The following is a 14575-nucleotide window of genomic DNA, read 5'->3' as shown; positions in this document are numbered from 1 at the left end:
CTTCTCCTGGATTACCATCACCTGTGTGCGTGCTGGCCACGCCCAGGTGAAGGCCATTCCTCCCAGATAACCTTGCGCCCCCCGTTAAAAGCGAAGGTCCACGAGGTTTCCCCCCTCTTGGCCCCCCTCTTGACCCTTTTCCCCCCTACCCTTGTGTGTCGCACGTCCCACCCCTTACTGTGTTCCCCTCTCCCCATTAAAACACACCCACGTGGGAGCCGCGTGTCCGTCTCTTCCTTTGCGTCCGTCTATCCCGTGTTTGTCCACACACCCACGCCCGCCCCGCCGCCATTTTAAAGGAATAATAGAGACCCTATCTCAAGACAAAACAAAAACCACTATAAGAAAACCCCAGCTGGGGGGCTGAAGAGATGGCTCAGCAGTTAGGAGCACTGACTGCTCTTCCTGAGTTCAATTCCCAGCAACCACGCGGTGGCTCACAACTGATTTGGTGCCCTCTTCTGGACTACAGGCAGGATACTATATAAATAAATAAATCTTTAGAAGAAAACCCCAGCTGGACAGTGGTGGCGCATGCCTTTAACCCAGCACTTGGGAGGCAGAGGCAGGTGGATCTCGGTGAGTTTGAGGCCAGCCCCGTCTACAGAGTGAATTCCAGGACAGGCAAGACTATTACACATAGAAACCATTGGAAGGAAGGAAGGAAGGAAGGAAGGAAGGAAGGAAGGAAGGAAGGAAGGAAGGAAGGAAGGTCGGTCGATCAGGTTCTAGGATGGCGTGTTCTGTTTCTCTGCTCGTTGGTCTTCTTCTGTAAACCTATTGCATTGGCACTACAGGGCCACAAGGAACCCTACAACTTGCTTTCTCTTAGGGATTCATAACTGACCCACAGCCCCCCAAATCCAGTTACAGTTATCTGACTATGCCAGCATGCTAAGTTTAATAAATTTCAATACCTTTCAGAGACATTGCCTTTTCCCATCCAGAACCACAGCTTTTGTCTGTTTCCCCCCCCCCCCCCGTGCTGGAGGGTGGCTGGTACCCAAGGGGCTATGGCTTGCTAGCAAGTGTTCTACCACTCAGCAGTACCTAAGGAAGTTCTGACTGTACACTCCCATTGGCTGTCTCTAGGTGGCAGCACAGAGCTAGTTTATGGCTAAACCCTGCCCTCAGCCTTGCTTTCAATCAAGAGGCAAAAGCTGTAGCTGACTTGGTGGGAGCCCTGCAAACATGGTACAGATGAGCCCCCACAAGCGCCTCCTTTGGCTTGGCTGAACACTGACCTGTGAAACGACCTCCCTGCGTCCTCATTTTCCTCCTACACAGACAGGCTCATACAGCGCCAGGAGAGCCTTGAGCCCCTGGCTCGTTCAGAATCAATCCACAAGATCATCTTTCGGTTTCTTTTGTTGCATCACAACTCATCTCACAAACATGGACTCTGTGGGTTTCACTGCCCACCCCAGCCATCAGCTTGGTACCAGTGCTAAATATGGTTGGTGTCCAGAGCTTTTACATAACCAGGGCCTCCATAAACGGCATTTGCCTGAATGCATCAGGGGCACCAAAATAGGTATGATTTCTACAGTCCAGCTGCGACTGGGATTCTGACTGTGATGTTCTAGAGAAGTTAAACACACTCAGTGGGGGGAGGGGAGGCCGTGGTTTATAGCTTACTTGTTTCCATGTTCCCTTTCCCCAGAGTCGAACCTTCTATGGCCTCAGTCACCAGTGGTCAGCTGGAGCCTGCAAACAGCCCTTCAAGAGAGATGGCATTTGCAGAAGGCCTAGTACAGCATACAGCTGTAATTATTAGAATTAGAATTGTTATTAAACTCTTACTGTACCTAACCTATAAATTGAGCTTTCTCATGAGTGTGCATTATAGACAAATACCCAGTCCATGCAGGGTTTGCGATTACCCATGGTTCCCGGCACCCACTGGGGGTCTTGGAACATATCACCCCCATGGATAGGGAGAAATAACAAGTAACTCAACTGTGGCCAATTTTAAGTCACGGTGACGCTGTGATGGAAAAGGAACAGGAAAAAGATGCAACTCCGGTATAAGCTGGCTCTGGCTGTCCTGGTTTGGGGCTATGGCCAGTAGATAAAGGGTGAAGGGGATGGATGTTTTAATATAATCTGTTTGCTTGTGTTGACATCACCCAAGAAGAATGGTCAGCATCAGATGTAACAGGTGCCTAGAGTAATTAAGGGGCTATTCACTCTCAACAACAAGGAAAGTACAGGAGGGAAGTGGAAGGCCCTGAGAACACTTCCTGAAAGCCTGCAACCTCAGCCCAGCAAGGGCTGCATGGCTTCCATCTGCATCCCGACTGAGCATCCCTCTCTTCAGCATGACTTCCGTCTGCATCCTGACTGAGCATCCCTCTCCTCAGCATGGCTTCTGTCAGCATCCCGACTGAGCATCCCTGTCCTCAGCATTGTCCTACCCACCCATCTATCTCCATGCACTGGGCACAAGAGTCAAGACCTAAAGTCTTCCCTGTGTCTGAAGCCAACTGTAGCATCCACTGCTAGTTCAGTTAGTAGCCACAAAGACCCAAAGACCAGCTCCTTGCTAACTGTAGGTGAATGCAAGGCGGTGCACACAACAGGAAGCAGTCAATGTCTTCTCAAGTGAAGTCCTCTAAGTGGTCTTTAGCTCCACCCTCCTTAATTGCGGGAGGCGACTTGAGACACAGTAACTCCTGAACAGACCACTGTAGGACAGATCGGTCCCTGAGTCCTGCTGCTTCCAGCTCCACAAGGAGAGAACCTGGACATGCGGCACCGCTTTGAGGAAGTTTGAAACCATGGCGTTCTGGCCCAGGAACTTAGGTCCCTTCCTAATCCTCCTGCTGGCATGTACTTCACCATCTAAGGCTTTGTTTACCACAGGCAGCGTTGGGTATAGTGCCATCATCCTGCCCTTAGCACATTACAAAAAAAACAGCTACAAAGAATCCAGTCATTCTCATCGGAGGGAGGATGGTGGGGTTGTTTTTAACCCTGTATTCACATACAGCAAGACACAAAACCTTAGCATTTCAGAATGCTGCAGATAAAGAGAATGTCCTAAGACTTCCAGAATAAAGCGATCAGCTCTTCGGCTGGGATCCACATAGCTCAGTGCTAAAGGACTTTCCTAGCATGTTCTGGCCTCAGCACCATTAAAAACCATGACAGCAAAACCACACCAGGACTCATCCAAAGTCTGGACAATCAGAGTGATTCTGCACAGCCCTGTCAAGGAGCCGGTAGCCTCAGCTGGAAGGGATGGCAAAGCCTTCCCCAAGGACCAAGTGTGAGTGTTAGCGTACAGACGATGGCTGCCACAGCTTTGTCCCCTCAGGTGTTTAGAGCCTTCGGACCTGCAGAGACCCTCCAGCTGAGATGAGCGAGGCCCGGCCCCTTGATCCAGCTGTACACCATAAACCCCAACCCCTAATTATCAGTATGTAATAACCCCACCTGCCAGTTCAGCTGTGTGCAGTACCCTCTTCAATCTACATAACAGCACGCTGAGTTTCTAGGGTGCTGGGGTTTCTCACTGAGAACCAGATTGCTCAATCCTAGCTATTTCTCTCTGTGTCTGTCTGTCTGTCTGTCTGCTTCTCTGTCTTGTCTTCATTCCCTCCCCACCTCCCAGTCGGGTCCAAGTCCCTAGAGCCATGCAAGGACATGGGAGGTTACAGAAACTACTATCTGAGCTTAGAGGCAGATCACACAGGCGGTCTTAGGAAATTTGCCTCAAGGTACCATTTCTCAGAAAACTGTGGTCAACACTTGCCCTCTCCCCAAACAAAGGAATAACTTGGGGAAGAAGTGAAAATCGCGAGCAGGACTGTGGGGAGAAGCACAACCCCAGGCTGGTGGTGCAAAGAGACTGCAGGACCTTCAGTGAGCCTAGGAGCACAGCCTAGAGCAGGACATGGGAATCCGGGCAGGTACATCCAGGGGGCGGGGGGTAATGAATATATGAAGAGATCATATGTCCAGGGGTGGGAAGATGGATGTACAGGAGTGATTGCTATTTCTACCATAGGATCTGGGATGAATTATTAATATGATATTTAAAATGAAGTCACAAATCACCCGAGCAAAGGAAGTACGGGGGGGGGGCAAAACCAACAACAACAAAAAACCCCGCCAATCTACTGGACCAAGCGCACACAGACGATGGTGGAGTCGCCAGACTATTGCGGAAGGAGACAGTAGTCATCGGACCCTTTGTGGTTACTGACCTAATAACTGGCTTTTTTCTTTTGGAGGCGCAATCTCTGAATATCCCAGGCTAGACCCAGACCCAAGATCCTCATCCCTTTCCTGCATGCTGGGATCACAGATGTGCACCAGCATCTAGGCCATTTCTAACCCCCTTTCTTCCTGCATTACAGAGGCGGCAGAAGTGATTTCCTCCTTCCTGTATGAAGCGGTCAGTGGTTGGTTGGTGTAGCTCTCACGTTCCTGAGACACAGGTAGAACTCTGGCTGACAGTCCCCCTCCTGTCTCTGTCTTGGATACAAACCGATGCCTCGACACACATGTGAATTCCCAAACCAGTGGCACAGAAAGACAGCCTGAGTTACTAAGGACATAGAGGAGCCATGGTCCCCAAAAGCCTGGTCGTAGCCAGTGAAAACTATTAGGTTTTCTGCTAAAGCTGACAGAAAGATGACTCTTTTAGAATCCTTGGGAACCGCAACCCGGGGTCTTGTGCAAGCAAGGCCAGCATTCTATCACTAACCTATTGCTGTCTGAGACAGGGTCTCGCTAAGTTGCCCAGCCTGGCCTTGAATTCACTCTGTACTCCAGGTAGGCCTTGAGCTCGACCCTTCTGCCTCAACCTCCTGAGAAGCTGGGATTACAAGCCTGCATCATTGGCCCAGAAATACAAAAAAAAAAAAAAAAGATACATGGTGCAAGAAAGCCAAACACTCTACTGGAAATATTTAGACCACATCTAAAAATATTTAAATCAAGAAATAATAAAAGCATGCTATTCATTTACAAACATGATGGTGTAGACCTGAAAAAAAAATAGCTAACATGATTTAGAATGGATACCAGCGAGACCTGGAAACGGGATGGACTGTTTTTACTGTATGACTTGTAATGGGATTTCTCAACACCAGTACTGCTGACATTTTAGACCCGATAACTCTTTGTTTTGGCAGGGTCTGAAGAATTGTTTAGCCATTCCTGGCCAGCAATCCCACCTCTTCCTGAGTTGTGACAACCAAAAATGTTTCTGACCATTGCCAAACCTTTCACGGCAAAATGGGCTTTTCTTCACCTCTGTACTGCTTCGTTTTTTAATTTTAGTAGTTAAGTATGCGTATTAGACAACACCCGAGCTGTGGATAAGACGCGGTCCGAGAGTGTGATACTGCAAATGGCTGGTGTCGTCTCTCCTTGCAAGCACACACTTCTCTCCTGGGCCTGCACCCCACTCCTTTCCTCTCAGAAAGACCCGGATCACGACTGAGACACTCACCCCCAAGGTACGCACACTCGTAGTAGCTGCAGGTCCTATTTATGCTCTGGAGAAGAAGGTTATTGCTGGCTCCTTCCTGCGACACTTGAAAAACCTCACTCAGAGGTATTAAAACAACTCCTCCTCTTTTCTTCTCAAAAAATCTTCCCACGTCAACCCCATAGCAGGTGTAGATGGTTAGCAATGGTTCGTTGCCAGCTGTCGGGGGTTTGGCTGAATAAGCCAGTGTGAAGTTGCCCAGCCGGGCTTGGGTTTGCTCTTCGAGTATGGAAGTGTCTGGGCGTGTGAGGTACACCACCTCTTTGTAGCTGTCCTCACAAGGTCTTCTCAGCATCTGCAGGGCTCTTACCAGGTAAAAATGAAAGGCCTTGAAGGGAAAGTCATAGATGTAGTCTTTCCGGGACTGGCCCATCAGCGTCACAGCCCTGTTGAACTCGTGGTAAAAGGGGGTCTGTGCTTGAGCCTCCGTTACGAACGCCGTCAGGGCTATTCCGTGGGGATCCTTGAAGTTCATGGGGGGCGAGATCTGAGCCTTCCGAGATTTCCACAGGACCTCTGCATTACCCCACACAGTCTCCAGGAGCGCATGGCTTGCCCTCTCCTCCTTGAGCAGCTGCGGAACATATTTAATTTCCATCCTGGTGCTGCACTTCAGGTATTCGTCGTCAAATGAATCCTCCGCCATGTCTAACAGTTCCGCCTTCACCTTCAAAGCAAAAGGGAAGGAACACTCTTGAAATCGAATTTCATTTGATATCACTCTCTCATCCCCTTTTAACTATGAAGTATATCCCATTGCTATGGGTATTTCTCTCGACTCTGACATGCACTTCCAGCCCCAAGTAAAAGCAGGTACCCAAGGCCCAGCAATCCCAAAACCCTCTCCAAAATCCCACCTCTTTCCCTTTAAAACTGTGAGCCCCAGGCTACTGCAGGTGCAGGTTTAGGAACTCCACCAGCCACTCCTGTAATCCCATGGGGGATAAAGAAAGTTAAGGGCACTTAGAAGGGGAACGAGGATGTAAGGCCAAGATTGTCAACTGTCTACTTGATCCCTTTGTTTGGATGCCCAAAGACCCGTCATCCATGTCTAAGACCAAATAGTACTGCCTAGAACCATTAAATGAACCATCTGTTCATATGGCCATTTGTGGACACGTCCGTCTCAGGCACCCCTAGGGCTGTCTTCTCTCCCGGCCTCACAAGCATCCCCTTTCTGTGTGCTGGCACTAAATGCTCCCTATGAATTACCTTGCGTGATGCTTACAGGAACCCTTGGGACGGGTACTATCACTAACACCCTTTTATTTTATTTTAAAAGTTTATTTTTAGTTTATGAGCATTAGTGTTTTGTGTGTGTGCATGAAGTCATCACAGAGTGCCTGTGCCCGAGGAGATCAGATCAGTGTAACTAGAGTACAAGTGGTTCGTGAGTCCTGCAGGTGCTGGCAACCCATCCCAGGTTCTCTCAGGTGCTCGTGGCCACCCATCTCTCCGGCCCCAAGCCTGCCTTCCACCCTTTTCTTTAAAGAGAAGGAAACTAAGATACTGAGACATGGTGTTGGTATTTGACCCCAGACACTCTGGTTCCAGAGTTCTACCTTCTTAACCAAAATGTTCTGTTGCTTCTAAAACGTTAGAATGTTCCAATGATGAGGCCCACATGTAACACCTTTAAAAGAGTCCAGTTTTGCTAAACAAAAGAAAACATTTTCCAAAGAGATAACTAAGTGGGCCGGCTCCGGACACAGTTCCTGGCCATGGTACTTCCAGCTGGGTGTCACTGAGACGCTCATGCTCCCGGGTCTGTCCGTCAGTTTCTTGAGCTTCAGCGATCAAGTCCCTTGGGTCTCACAGCTAAGAAATGCACTTTGCTCTGTAGCACAGAGTGTACCAGAGTTCAGCCTGAGTTCCAAAGCGTGATCTATCTTGAAGACGGAAACATAAGACATCAGACTGGAGACTGCCTCCCACATTCCTCACGCCACATCAGGGTTGATCCAATATGTCCCTGTCTTTTCCCGAGGCCTCAGGGCAGTCTTGACATGTCTAATTTTAGACAGCAAGCCTTTCTGGCCAGACACCAGAGCTGATTGTGTGTTCTGAACAGTGCGTGCCTTGCGGTGGGCAAAGCTCCTAAATGCCATCACCATTCAGGACAAATGAATGGACACGGAGGGGCAGGTACGTAGGGAAGGCGAGCAGAGCGAGCTGATAATGTTTTCTTCCTCTGACAGAGCCACCTAAACAAAAGCTCATGGCGAGGAACTTCAACTACCAGAAGTTCATTTTAAATATGTGGAGATGACCTTGGTGGTTTGGAAAAGAAGCCAGTTATATGGGAAAACATTAAGACATATTAATATGATGTGCGGCAAGCCAGTACTTGAAAGGCAAATTAAAGCCGCACAAGGCACCGCGTCCTGCCCACCTGAAAGGAAATAACGACAAAACAATCCAAGGGCAGAGCAGGAAAATGAGAAGCAAACACGAGGTGGCTGAGTTAGCGGGGAAGGTGCTGCAGAGAACTTCAAGGACTTGAACAGGAAGTTATGCTAACCCAGCGACCCTACTCTACATATATACCCATGAAACTATGTTCAAAATAATGTGCGATTCTGTCATTCAGTATAGCACAGCCTGGCTAATCCACGTTCACTTACATAGGTAAAACTAGGTATTCATGTAAATACTACATAAGGCTAGCAACAGTGCTTGTATGAGTCCCCAGAGAATAAATATAGAGGAGAATTGGAAACATTTATACAGAAACGCATACACAGAAATTCTTGGCAATTCTATTCATAGTCAGCATAAAGTCACCGGCTGCCCGAGAAGAGGGGAGGAGGGCAGGGAACTGACTTCCCAGGAGCAAAGTGCTTCTCTCGAGAGGGGTGACGAGCTATGTCACCCCAGTTACTGCTAGACAACATCGCAGAGACACTAAAAACCACTAAAGAGTGGGGCTTAAAACGTTTTTAAGGGGATCTCAATTATATATCTGTCTTAGTTAGGGTTTCCCTTGCTGTGAAGAGACGCCATGACCACAGTGACTCTTATAAAGGAAAACATTTATTTGAGGTGGTGGGCTTGCAGTTTCAGAGGTTTAGTCCATTATCATCATGGCAGCGTGAAGGCAGACATGGTGCTGGAGAAGGAGCTGCTACAGGTTGATATGCGGGCAACAGGAAGTAGACTGTCTCACTGGGTGTGGCTTGAGCATATATGAATCCTCTAAACCCACCTCCACCGTGACATACTCTCCCTAACAGGACCACACCTACTCCAACAAGGCCACACCTCCCATTAGTGCCACTCCGTTTGGGGGCCATTTTCTTTCAAAGCACTACATTCTACTCCCTGACCTCCAAAGGCTTGTAGTCATATAATACAAAATGCATTCAGTCCAACTTCAAAAGATCCCAAAGTCTATAACAGTTTCAAACTTATTTAAAAGTCTAAAATTCAAAGTCTCTTCTGAGATTCATGCAATCCCTTTAACTGTAAGCCCCTATTAAAATCGAAATAAAACAGATCACATACTTCCAATGTACAATGACACAGGATATGCATTACTGCTCCAAAGCACAGGGAAGGGAGCACAGGGATGAGATACTGGACCAAGGCAAGACCAAAACCAGCTGTGCAAACTCCAGACTCTGCGTCTCCAAGTCTGATGTCAAAACAATTTCACATCTCCAACTCCTTCCAGCTCTGTTGACCACACCACACTTCTTCCTCCTGGGCTGGTTCCACTCCCTGTTAGCAGCTCTCCTTGGCAGGTATCCCATGATTCTGGTATCTCCAACATCTTGGGTTCTCCAAGGCAATCTAGGTTCCAACTTCATAGTTTCATGGAATGGCCTTTCTAGGCTTCCATTCAAAGACTCCCCTGACACATGCCTGGCCTTGGTGGCTTTTCTTAGTCAGGGAGGAAGGTTCCATAATGCCTTTCTTCTATCCTTGACTCTAAAGCCAGAACCACATGGCTGAAGCTGCCAAGCTCTGCTGTTTGCTGGGGCTAAAACACAGTCCCCTCATTCAATTACATCTTCACCAGCTTTCTGCCCTTCACCGCCTGGCTTAGGGTCATATTCCTTCAGACAAAAGCATGCTCAGGCCTTTCACAGCAATATTCTAGTCTCTGGTACGAACCTCTGTCTTAGGGTTTCTGTTGCTGTGAAGAGACACCATGACCATGGCACCTCTTATAAAGGAAAACATTTAACTGAGGTGGTAGTTTACAAGTTTCAGAGGTTTAGTCCATTATCATCATGGCAGAGTGCAGGAAGACATGGTGCTGGAGAAGGAGCTGCTACAGGTTGATATGCAGCCAACAGGAAGTAGACTCACTGGGTGTGGCTCGAGCATACATGAGACTCCTAAACCTGCCTTCAATGACACACTTCCTCCAACAAGACCACACCTACTCCAACAAGGCCACATCTGCTAATGGTGCCATCCCATTTGGGGGCTATTTTCTTCCAAACCAGCACAATGCCTCAAGTTAAAGAGCAAGCAACAGACTGCGCAGGCCGCAGAACATGCAATAATGCTCTAGAGAGTGGGCCAAAGCTCTAAAAATCGATACAGTTTTTAAATTTAAGGTATCTTTAAAAAGGCATGTGAGATGCCTGTCTCATACAATACATAAAGTATATTAGCTTTTAAACATTGAATAGCAAATAAAATCAGAAGATTTCGATAGGTAAGGCGACAAGTGAACAGTCATTATGTAGTCTAATAGCAAACATGGAATCAAACACTGTGGCATTATTTGGAGCACACACGATATTTCCAGAATATTTGTTGACATGGAAATGCACTGCACTATGACTCAAAGGCAAGGTTAAAGTATGATGTTCAGTATTAATCTACGTTTTAAACAAATTGTACACACAGAGACCAGAGTCATGTAAGCTATCTCCACTACCCCCTATGAGTCTCTCCCTATGAGTGGGGGAGCTTATGGTTAAATTTTTTCTGTTCTCTTGGTTTATTTTAATTTCTTAACTTTCTACACTTAACGTATGTATGTATCACCTGCAAAACGAAGGGGAAACTACTCACAAGCTAATTTGCCTAGTGGCTTCTCTCAGTGCAGATTCCTCGGGCAATGTTACAGGCTCCCATCCCAGCGAGCGCATTCCCAGCATTACCTGGAAGACGTCCATTAGAGTCATGGCTGCCAGCAGGGTAGTGACCATTTCAAAATGTCCCATCTTCATTTTTCTCTTCTAAATGAGAATGAGAATTTTAACTCAGTTAGCAGAGAGGTTTAGGGGGGAAAGAGCGAAAGAACATGCTGTGTACATTTTCATGTGGGCAGTCATTCTGATCATAGGAAAGATTATTGAGGACATTCCTGTGGCTGTGAGAGCCATTCGATTTTATCTAGAGGTCCAATAAAGCCTTAGGGAACTTCGGTGCTTCCACCTCTACGCAACTCTAGACACGCCTTTCCCACCAGAGTCGCCCCTGGGCACAAGTCTTCCCGACTCTAAATCTCCCCTGAGCATGCACAGGAAACTACACACTAAAACTACCACACTCTCTAACCGCTCCCCTAACCCCCAGTTTCTGAGAACGGTCAGGAAATTTCCCCGTGTGGCTTCCATTCTCCCACCTGCTGGGCAAGTTAGAGCATGCCCGTCAGGGCAGGAGGGAACGGGTGAGGTCAGCAGCAGGACAGAGTGGACTACCTGAGGTGACCCCCTTCCTCCAGCTCCTCACAACCAAGGTTGAGCAAGTGCGCAGTGTTCTGGAGTTAGGAAAGGCAGTGATTCTGACTAGATCCTAGCGGCCCGCTGGCTGAACGCCCAGTATCCATTCAAATACTTGTGGAGGACAAGAATCCTCACGGGCCGAAGCTATCCAGAGCCGGTAACTAACTCAATTCAGTGAGAAAGGCCTCCAGTCTCTTCTATACATACACTTCAGCAATGCTGACACTGCAGTAACTCAGACAAACCTCTGTTTCCCTCTCTTTTGCCAGTCACTAGATTTTGAAGGGGGGAAACGAATGATTCCGGGGACGGAGGGATAGCCTTTCTTTTTGTAACTAATCTTGGCCCCAGGTTCCTGTCTCTTTTCAAAAGCAGTTCTTTTGTCTAGCACTATTAAAATACCTGCAGTTATCTTAAATTGTTACTCTGTGTCAAACTTTCTCAAAATAAAATAAAATAAAATAAAAGGAATATAACACAGCAAGCATGTGCTAAGCCAGCTATGGGCCAGCGTTTTCCTGGTCTTCATATTTCAGCAAATAAATCCAATGTTTACCTGGTGTTTGTGCCTTTGCGGGAATTTTAAACGATGCCCCGGCTCACACTGCTTCCCACGCTCAGCTGTGGTGATAGTCCCTCCAGGATGGGGTGTTGTTGACAGTGAGAGCTGCCTGGGGATGGTTTTCTTTTTATAACACCCCTAGTGGTAGCTTGGCAGTGGCACCTTACTTCACTGTGTTCTGCTATTTATATCTGGTCCCCACACTCCGCCCTGGAGCCTCTGCTGTTAAGGCTTTAAATCTCCAAGAGGCCTGAGAATCCACAGCAATGCCCCCTGCCACGGAGCATGCTCAGTTCTGAGCCTGGTGATGGACTCCCTTCCCAACACTGACCCATGTCAGAGCTAAGGCTTGACTGTCCTCTATTAGATGATACCATAACAAAGAGGGCTTGTTTGCTAAACATTGTCAACAGTGGTGGCTGTCAGCACTCGCTCAACTAGATAACTATAGTTCAGATACCGTGTATTTCGGGTGTTGGGTTAGACAAACAAAGTACCAAAGAGTGTTCACAATCTAATAAAATAAACCAACGTGTGTATGCACCAAACACATCCCGGAAAGACCTGCTCAGAATGAACGAAATCCAATAGAAGTCTGCCGGGAATGCTGAGGAGGAAGGGAGCTGGGAAGGCCTACATCTAGAACTCTTGAGTAAGGCCCAGGTGCTGGTTAGATTTCTGTCAGCTTGGCACAAGATCCGGTCATCTGAGAGGAGGGAGCCTCAGTTGAGAAAATGCCTGTATAAGATCCCGCTGCAGGCAAACCCGTAGGGCATCTCCTTAATCAGTGATTAATGGGGGAGGGCCCAGCCCATTGTGGGTGATGCCATCCCTGGACTAATGGTCCTGGCTTCTATAGAAAGCAGGCTGAGTAGCCCATGGGGAACAAGCCAATAAGCAGCACCCCTCCATGGACTCTGCATCAGCTCCTGGCTCCAGGTTGCTTCCTGTTTGAGTTCCTGTGGAAAGTCACTTTCTGATGGACTCTTCCTGCAGGTATGAGATGACAGAGACTCTTTCCTCTCAAGTTGCTTTTGGTTCTGGTGTCTATCACAGCATCAGAAACCCCCATGACGGCGCTCAGGGCAAAGCCTACAATGGACGGGCACAACCGTCAGGGACTACAGATAAAAACAACCTTGAGCTCGGTCCTGATTAGGGTTACAGTTCCCGTGAGGAAACACCATGACTAAAAGCGACTTGGGGAGGAAAGGGTTTATTTGGCTTCCACTTCCACAACACACACTGTTCACTGCTGGAAGAAGTCAGGGCAGGAGCCCAACCTGGAGCCAGGAGCCCATGCAGAAGCTACTGGCTTGTTCCTTGTGGCTTGCTCAGCCTGCTTCCTTACAGAACCAGGGCTACCAGCCCAGGGATAGCTGGCTGACCCTTTCCCCACCAATCACTAAATAAGGAAACGCCCTACGGGCTTGCCTACAGCGGGATCTCCCTTCTCTCGGACGACTGTAGCTTGTGCCAAGGTGACAGAACTCTAGCCAGCACAGATATAGACATCCGTGTATGTTTACATCAGGACACGTGACTAGACAGTGACAGTGACTACTCAGAGTATCTCCAAATGGAAAACACTGTGAAATACGTTTATATACGGAAATTTTACGTAGCATTCAAAAATGAATAAACTCTAGCATATATCACTATGTAGGTAAATGTCACAAAATTTGACATGAGAGACAAATATGTACACATTCCATGACTTATATGGAATTCAAAAGTCAGGGGAAACAAGCCTGAAAAGATTGCTCAATGGTTAGGGGTTCTTACAGCTCTTGTGGAGGACCCAGGTTCAAGTCCCAGTACCCACAAGGCAGCTCACAACTGTCTGTAACTCCGGTTCCAGGGGATCTGACACCCTTACACTGACACACAAACAGGTGAGACATCAAGAGGCATAAAATAAAAATGAATCTTTAAAAAATAAATAAAAAACATGTCTCTGTGTGGCAGAAAATCTGCCCACTTCTATGCCAATGCCCCCTGCCCGCAGTATGACTGTGGGTACTGCTGGGCCAACGTGCATCTCCCTGCTTGGGAGAATTTTCACACCACCCTTGTCCCTTCATGTCCTGTTTCCCTGAAGCGGAGTTCAGGGCTAATACAGCCACAAGAGGTGGTGTGGGCAGCAACGAAGGGAAAAGTACTCTGCCTCAAGGTGTACAGCATGCTTTGAAAAACTGCAAGTGAGTCTCAGTTTGCACACGTGTGAGTGTGAGTGTGCATGTGTGTGCACATGGGTAAACGCAGAAAAGCTCGTGTGAGGCTGGGAAAGAGCCTGAGTTCAACACTGGTGGCCATCCTCAATCAATCTCCATTTCATCTTTTTAGAGAGGATACCTCACTGAACCTGGGAATGGTATGGCCAGGCTGGCTGGCCAGTGGCTCCAAGGACTCTGCTGCCTCTGCCTCCCCAGTGCTGGGATTTACCCATGCACAACACCGCTCCTGGGTTCTGTGTGGGTTAGACATCTGAACTTGGTCTTCACACTCACAAACCAAGCGCCTTACATCCACTACCCTCGTTTTTTTAGGGAAGAAATTGGTCACTGGGGCTATGGAGATGGCTCAGCAGTCAAGAGCACTGGCTGCTCTTCCAGAGGACCTGGGTTTGATTCCCATCGCCCACATGGCAGCTGTTGGTGTCTCCAAGGGCCCTGCATACATGTCCTGCACAGACATACATGCAAGCAAAACATCCATACATGTAAAAAAATGAAGAAATTACCAGCATTGTTTATTTATAGGTTTTTTTTTTTTTTTTTTTTTTTTTTTTTTTTTTTTTTTTTTTTTTTTTTTTTTTTTTTT

General features: G+C 47.7%; 1 protein-coding gene across 19 annotated transcripts in view; it reads right to left on the bottom strand.

The window, feature by feature from the left end:
• Window positions 1–14575, bottom strand: part of Art3 (ADP-ribosyltransferase 3 (inactive)) — a 119152-nt gene that overhangs the window by 19460 nt on the left and 85117 nt on the right. For 16 of the 19 annotated variants that reach the window (XM_050149790.1, XM_050149787.1, XM_050149776.1 and 13 more), the window contains 2 exons: window positions 10624–10701; window positions 5465–6170 (listed from right to left, as the gene is read on the bottom strand). In XM_050149790.1, the coding sequence (XP_050005747.1) occupies window positions 5465–6170; window positions 10624–10692 (775 nt within the window). In that variant the 5' untranslated portion in view covers window positions 10693–10701. Of the gene's footprint in view, window positions 1–5464; window positions 6171–10623; window positions 10702–11090; window positions 11110–11166; window positions 11186–11746; window positions 11860–14575 lie in introns of those variants that run through there. The other 3 variants (XM_050149788.1, XM_050149791.1, XM_050149793.1) reach the window with 3 other exon arrangements.

Source organism: Alexandromys fortis, unplaced genomic scaffold, assembly GCF_014885135.2.
Source record: "Alexandromys fortis isolate MF-2015 unplaced genomic scaffold, M_Fortis_MF-2015_v1.1 scaffold_0, whole genome shotgun sequence".
Classification (NCBI taxonomy): Eukaryota; Metazoa; Chordata; class Mammalia; order Rodentia; family Cricetidae; genus Alexandromys; species Alexandromys fortis.
Note: the sequence above shows the minus strand (reverse complement) of the source record. Positions and strands in the feature narration are given on the sequence as shown.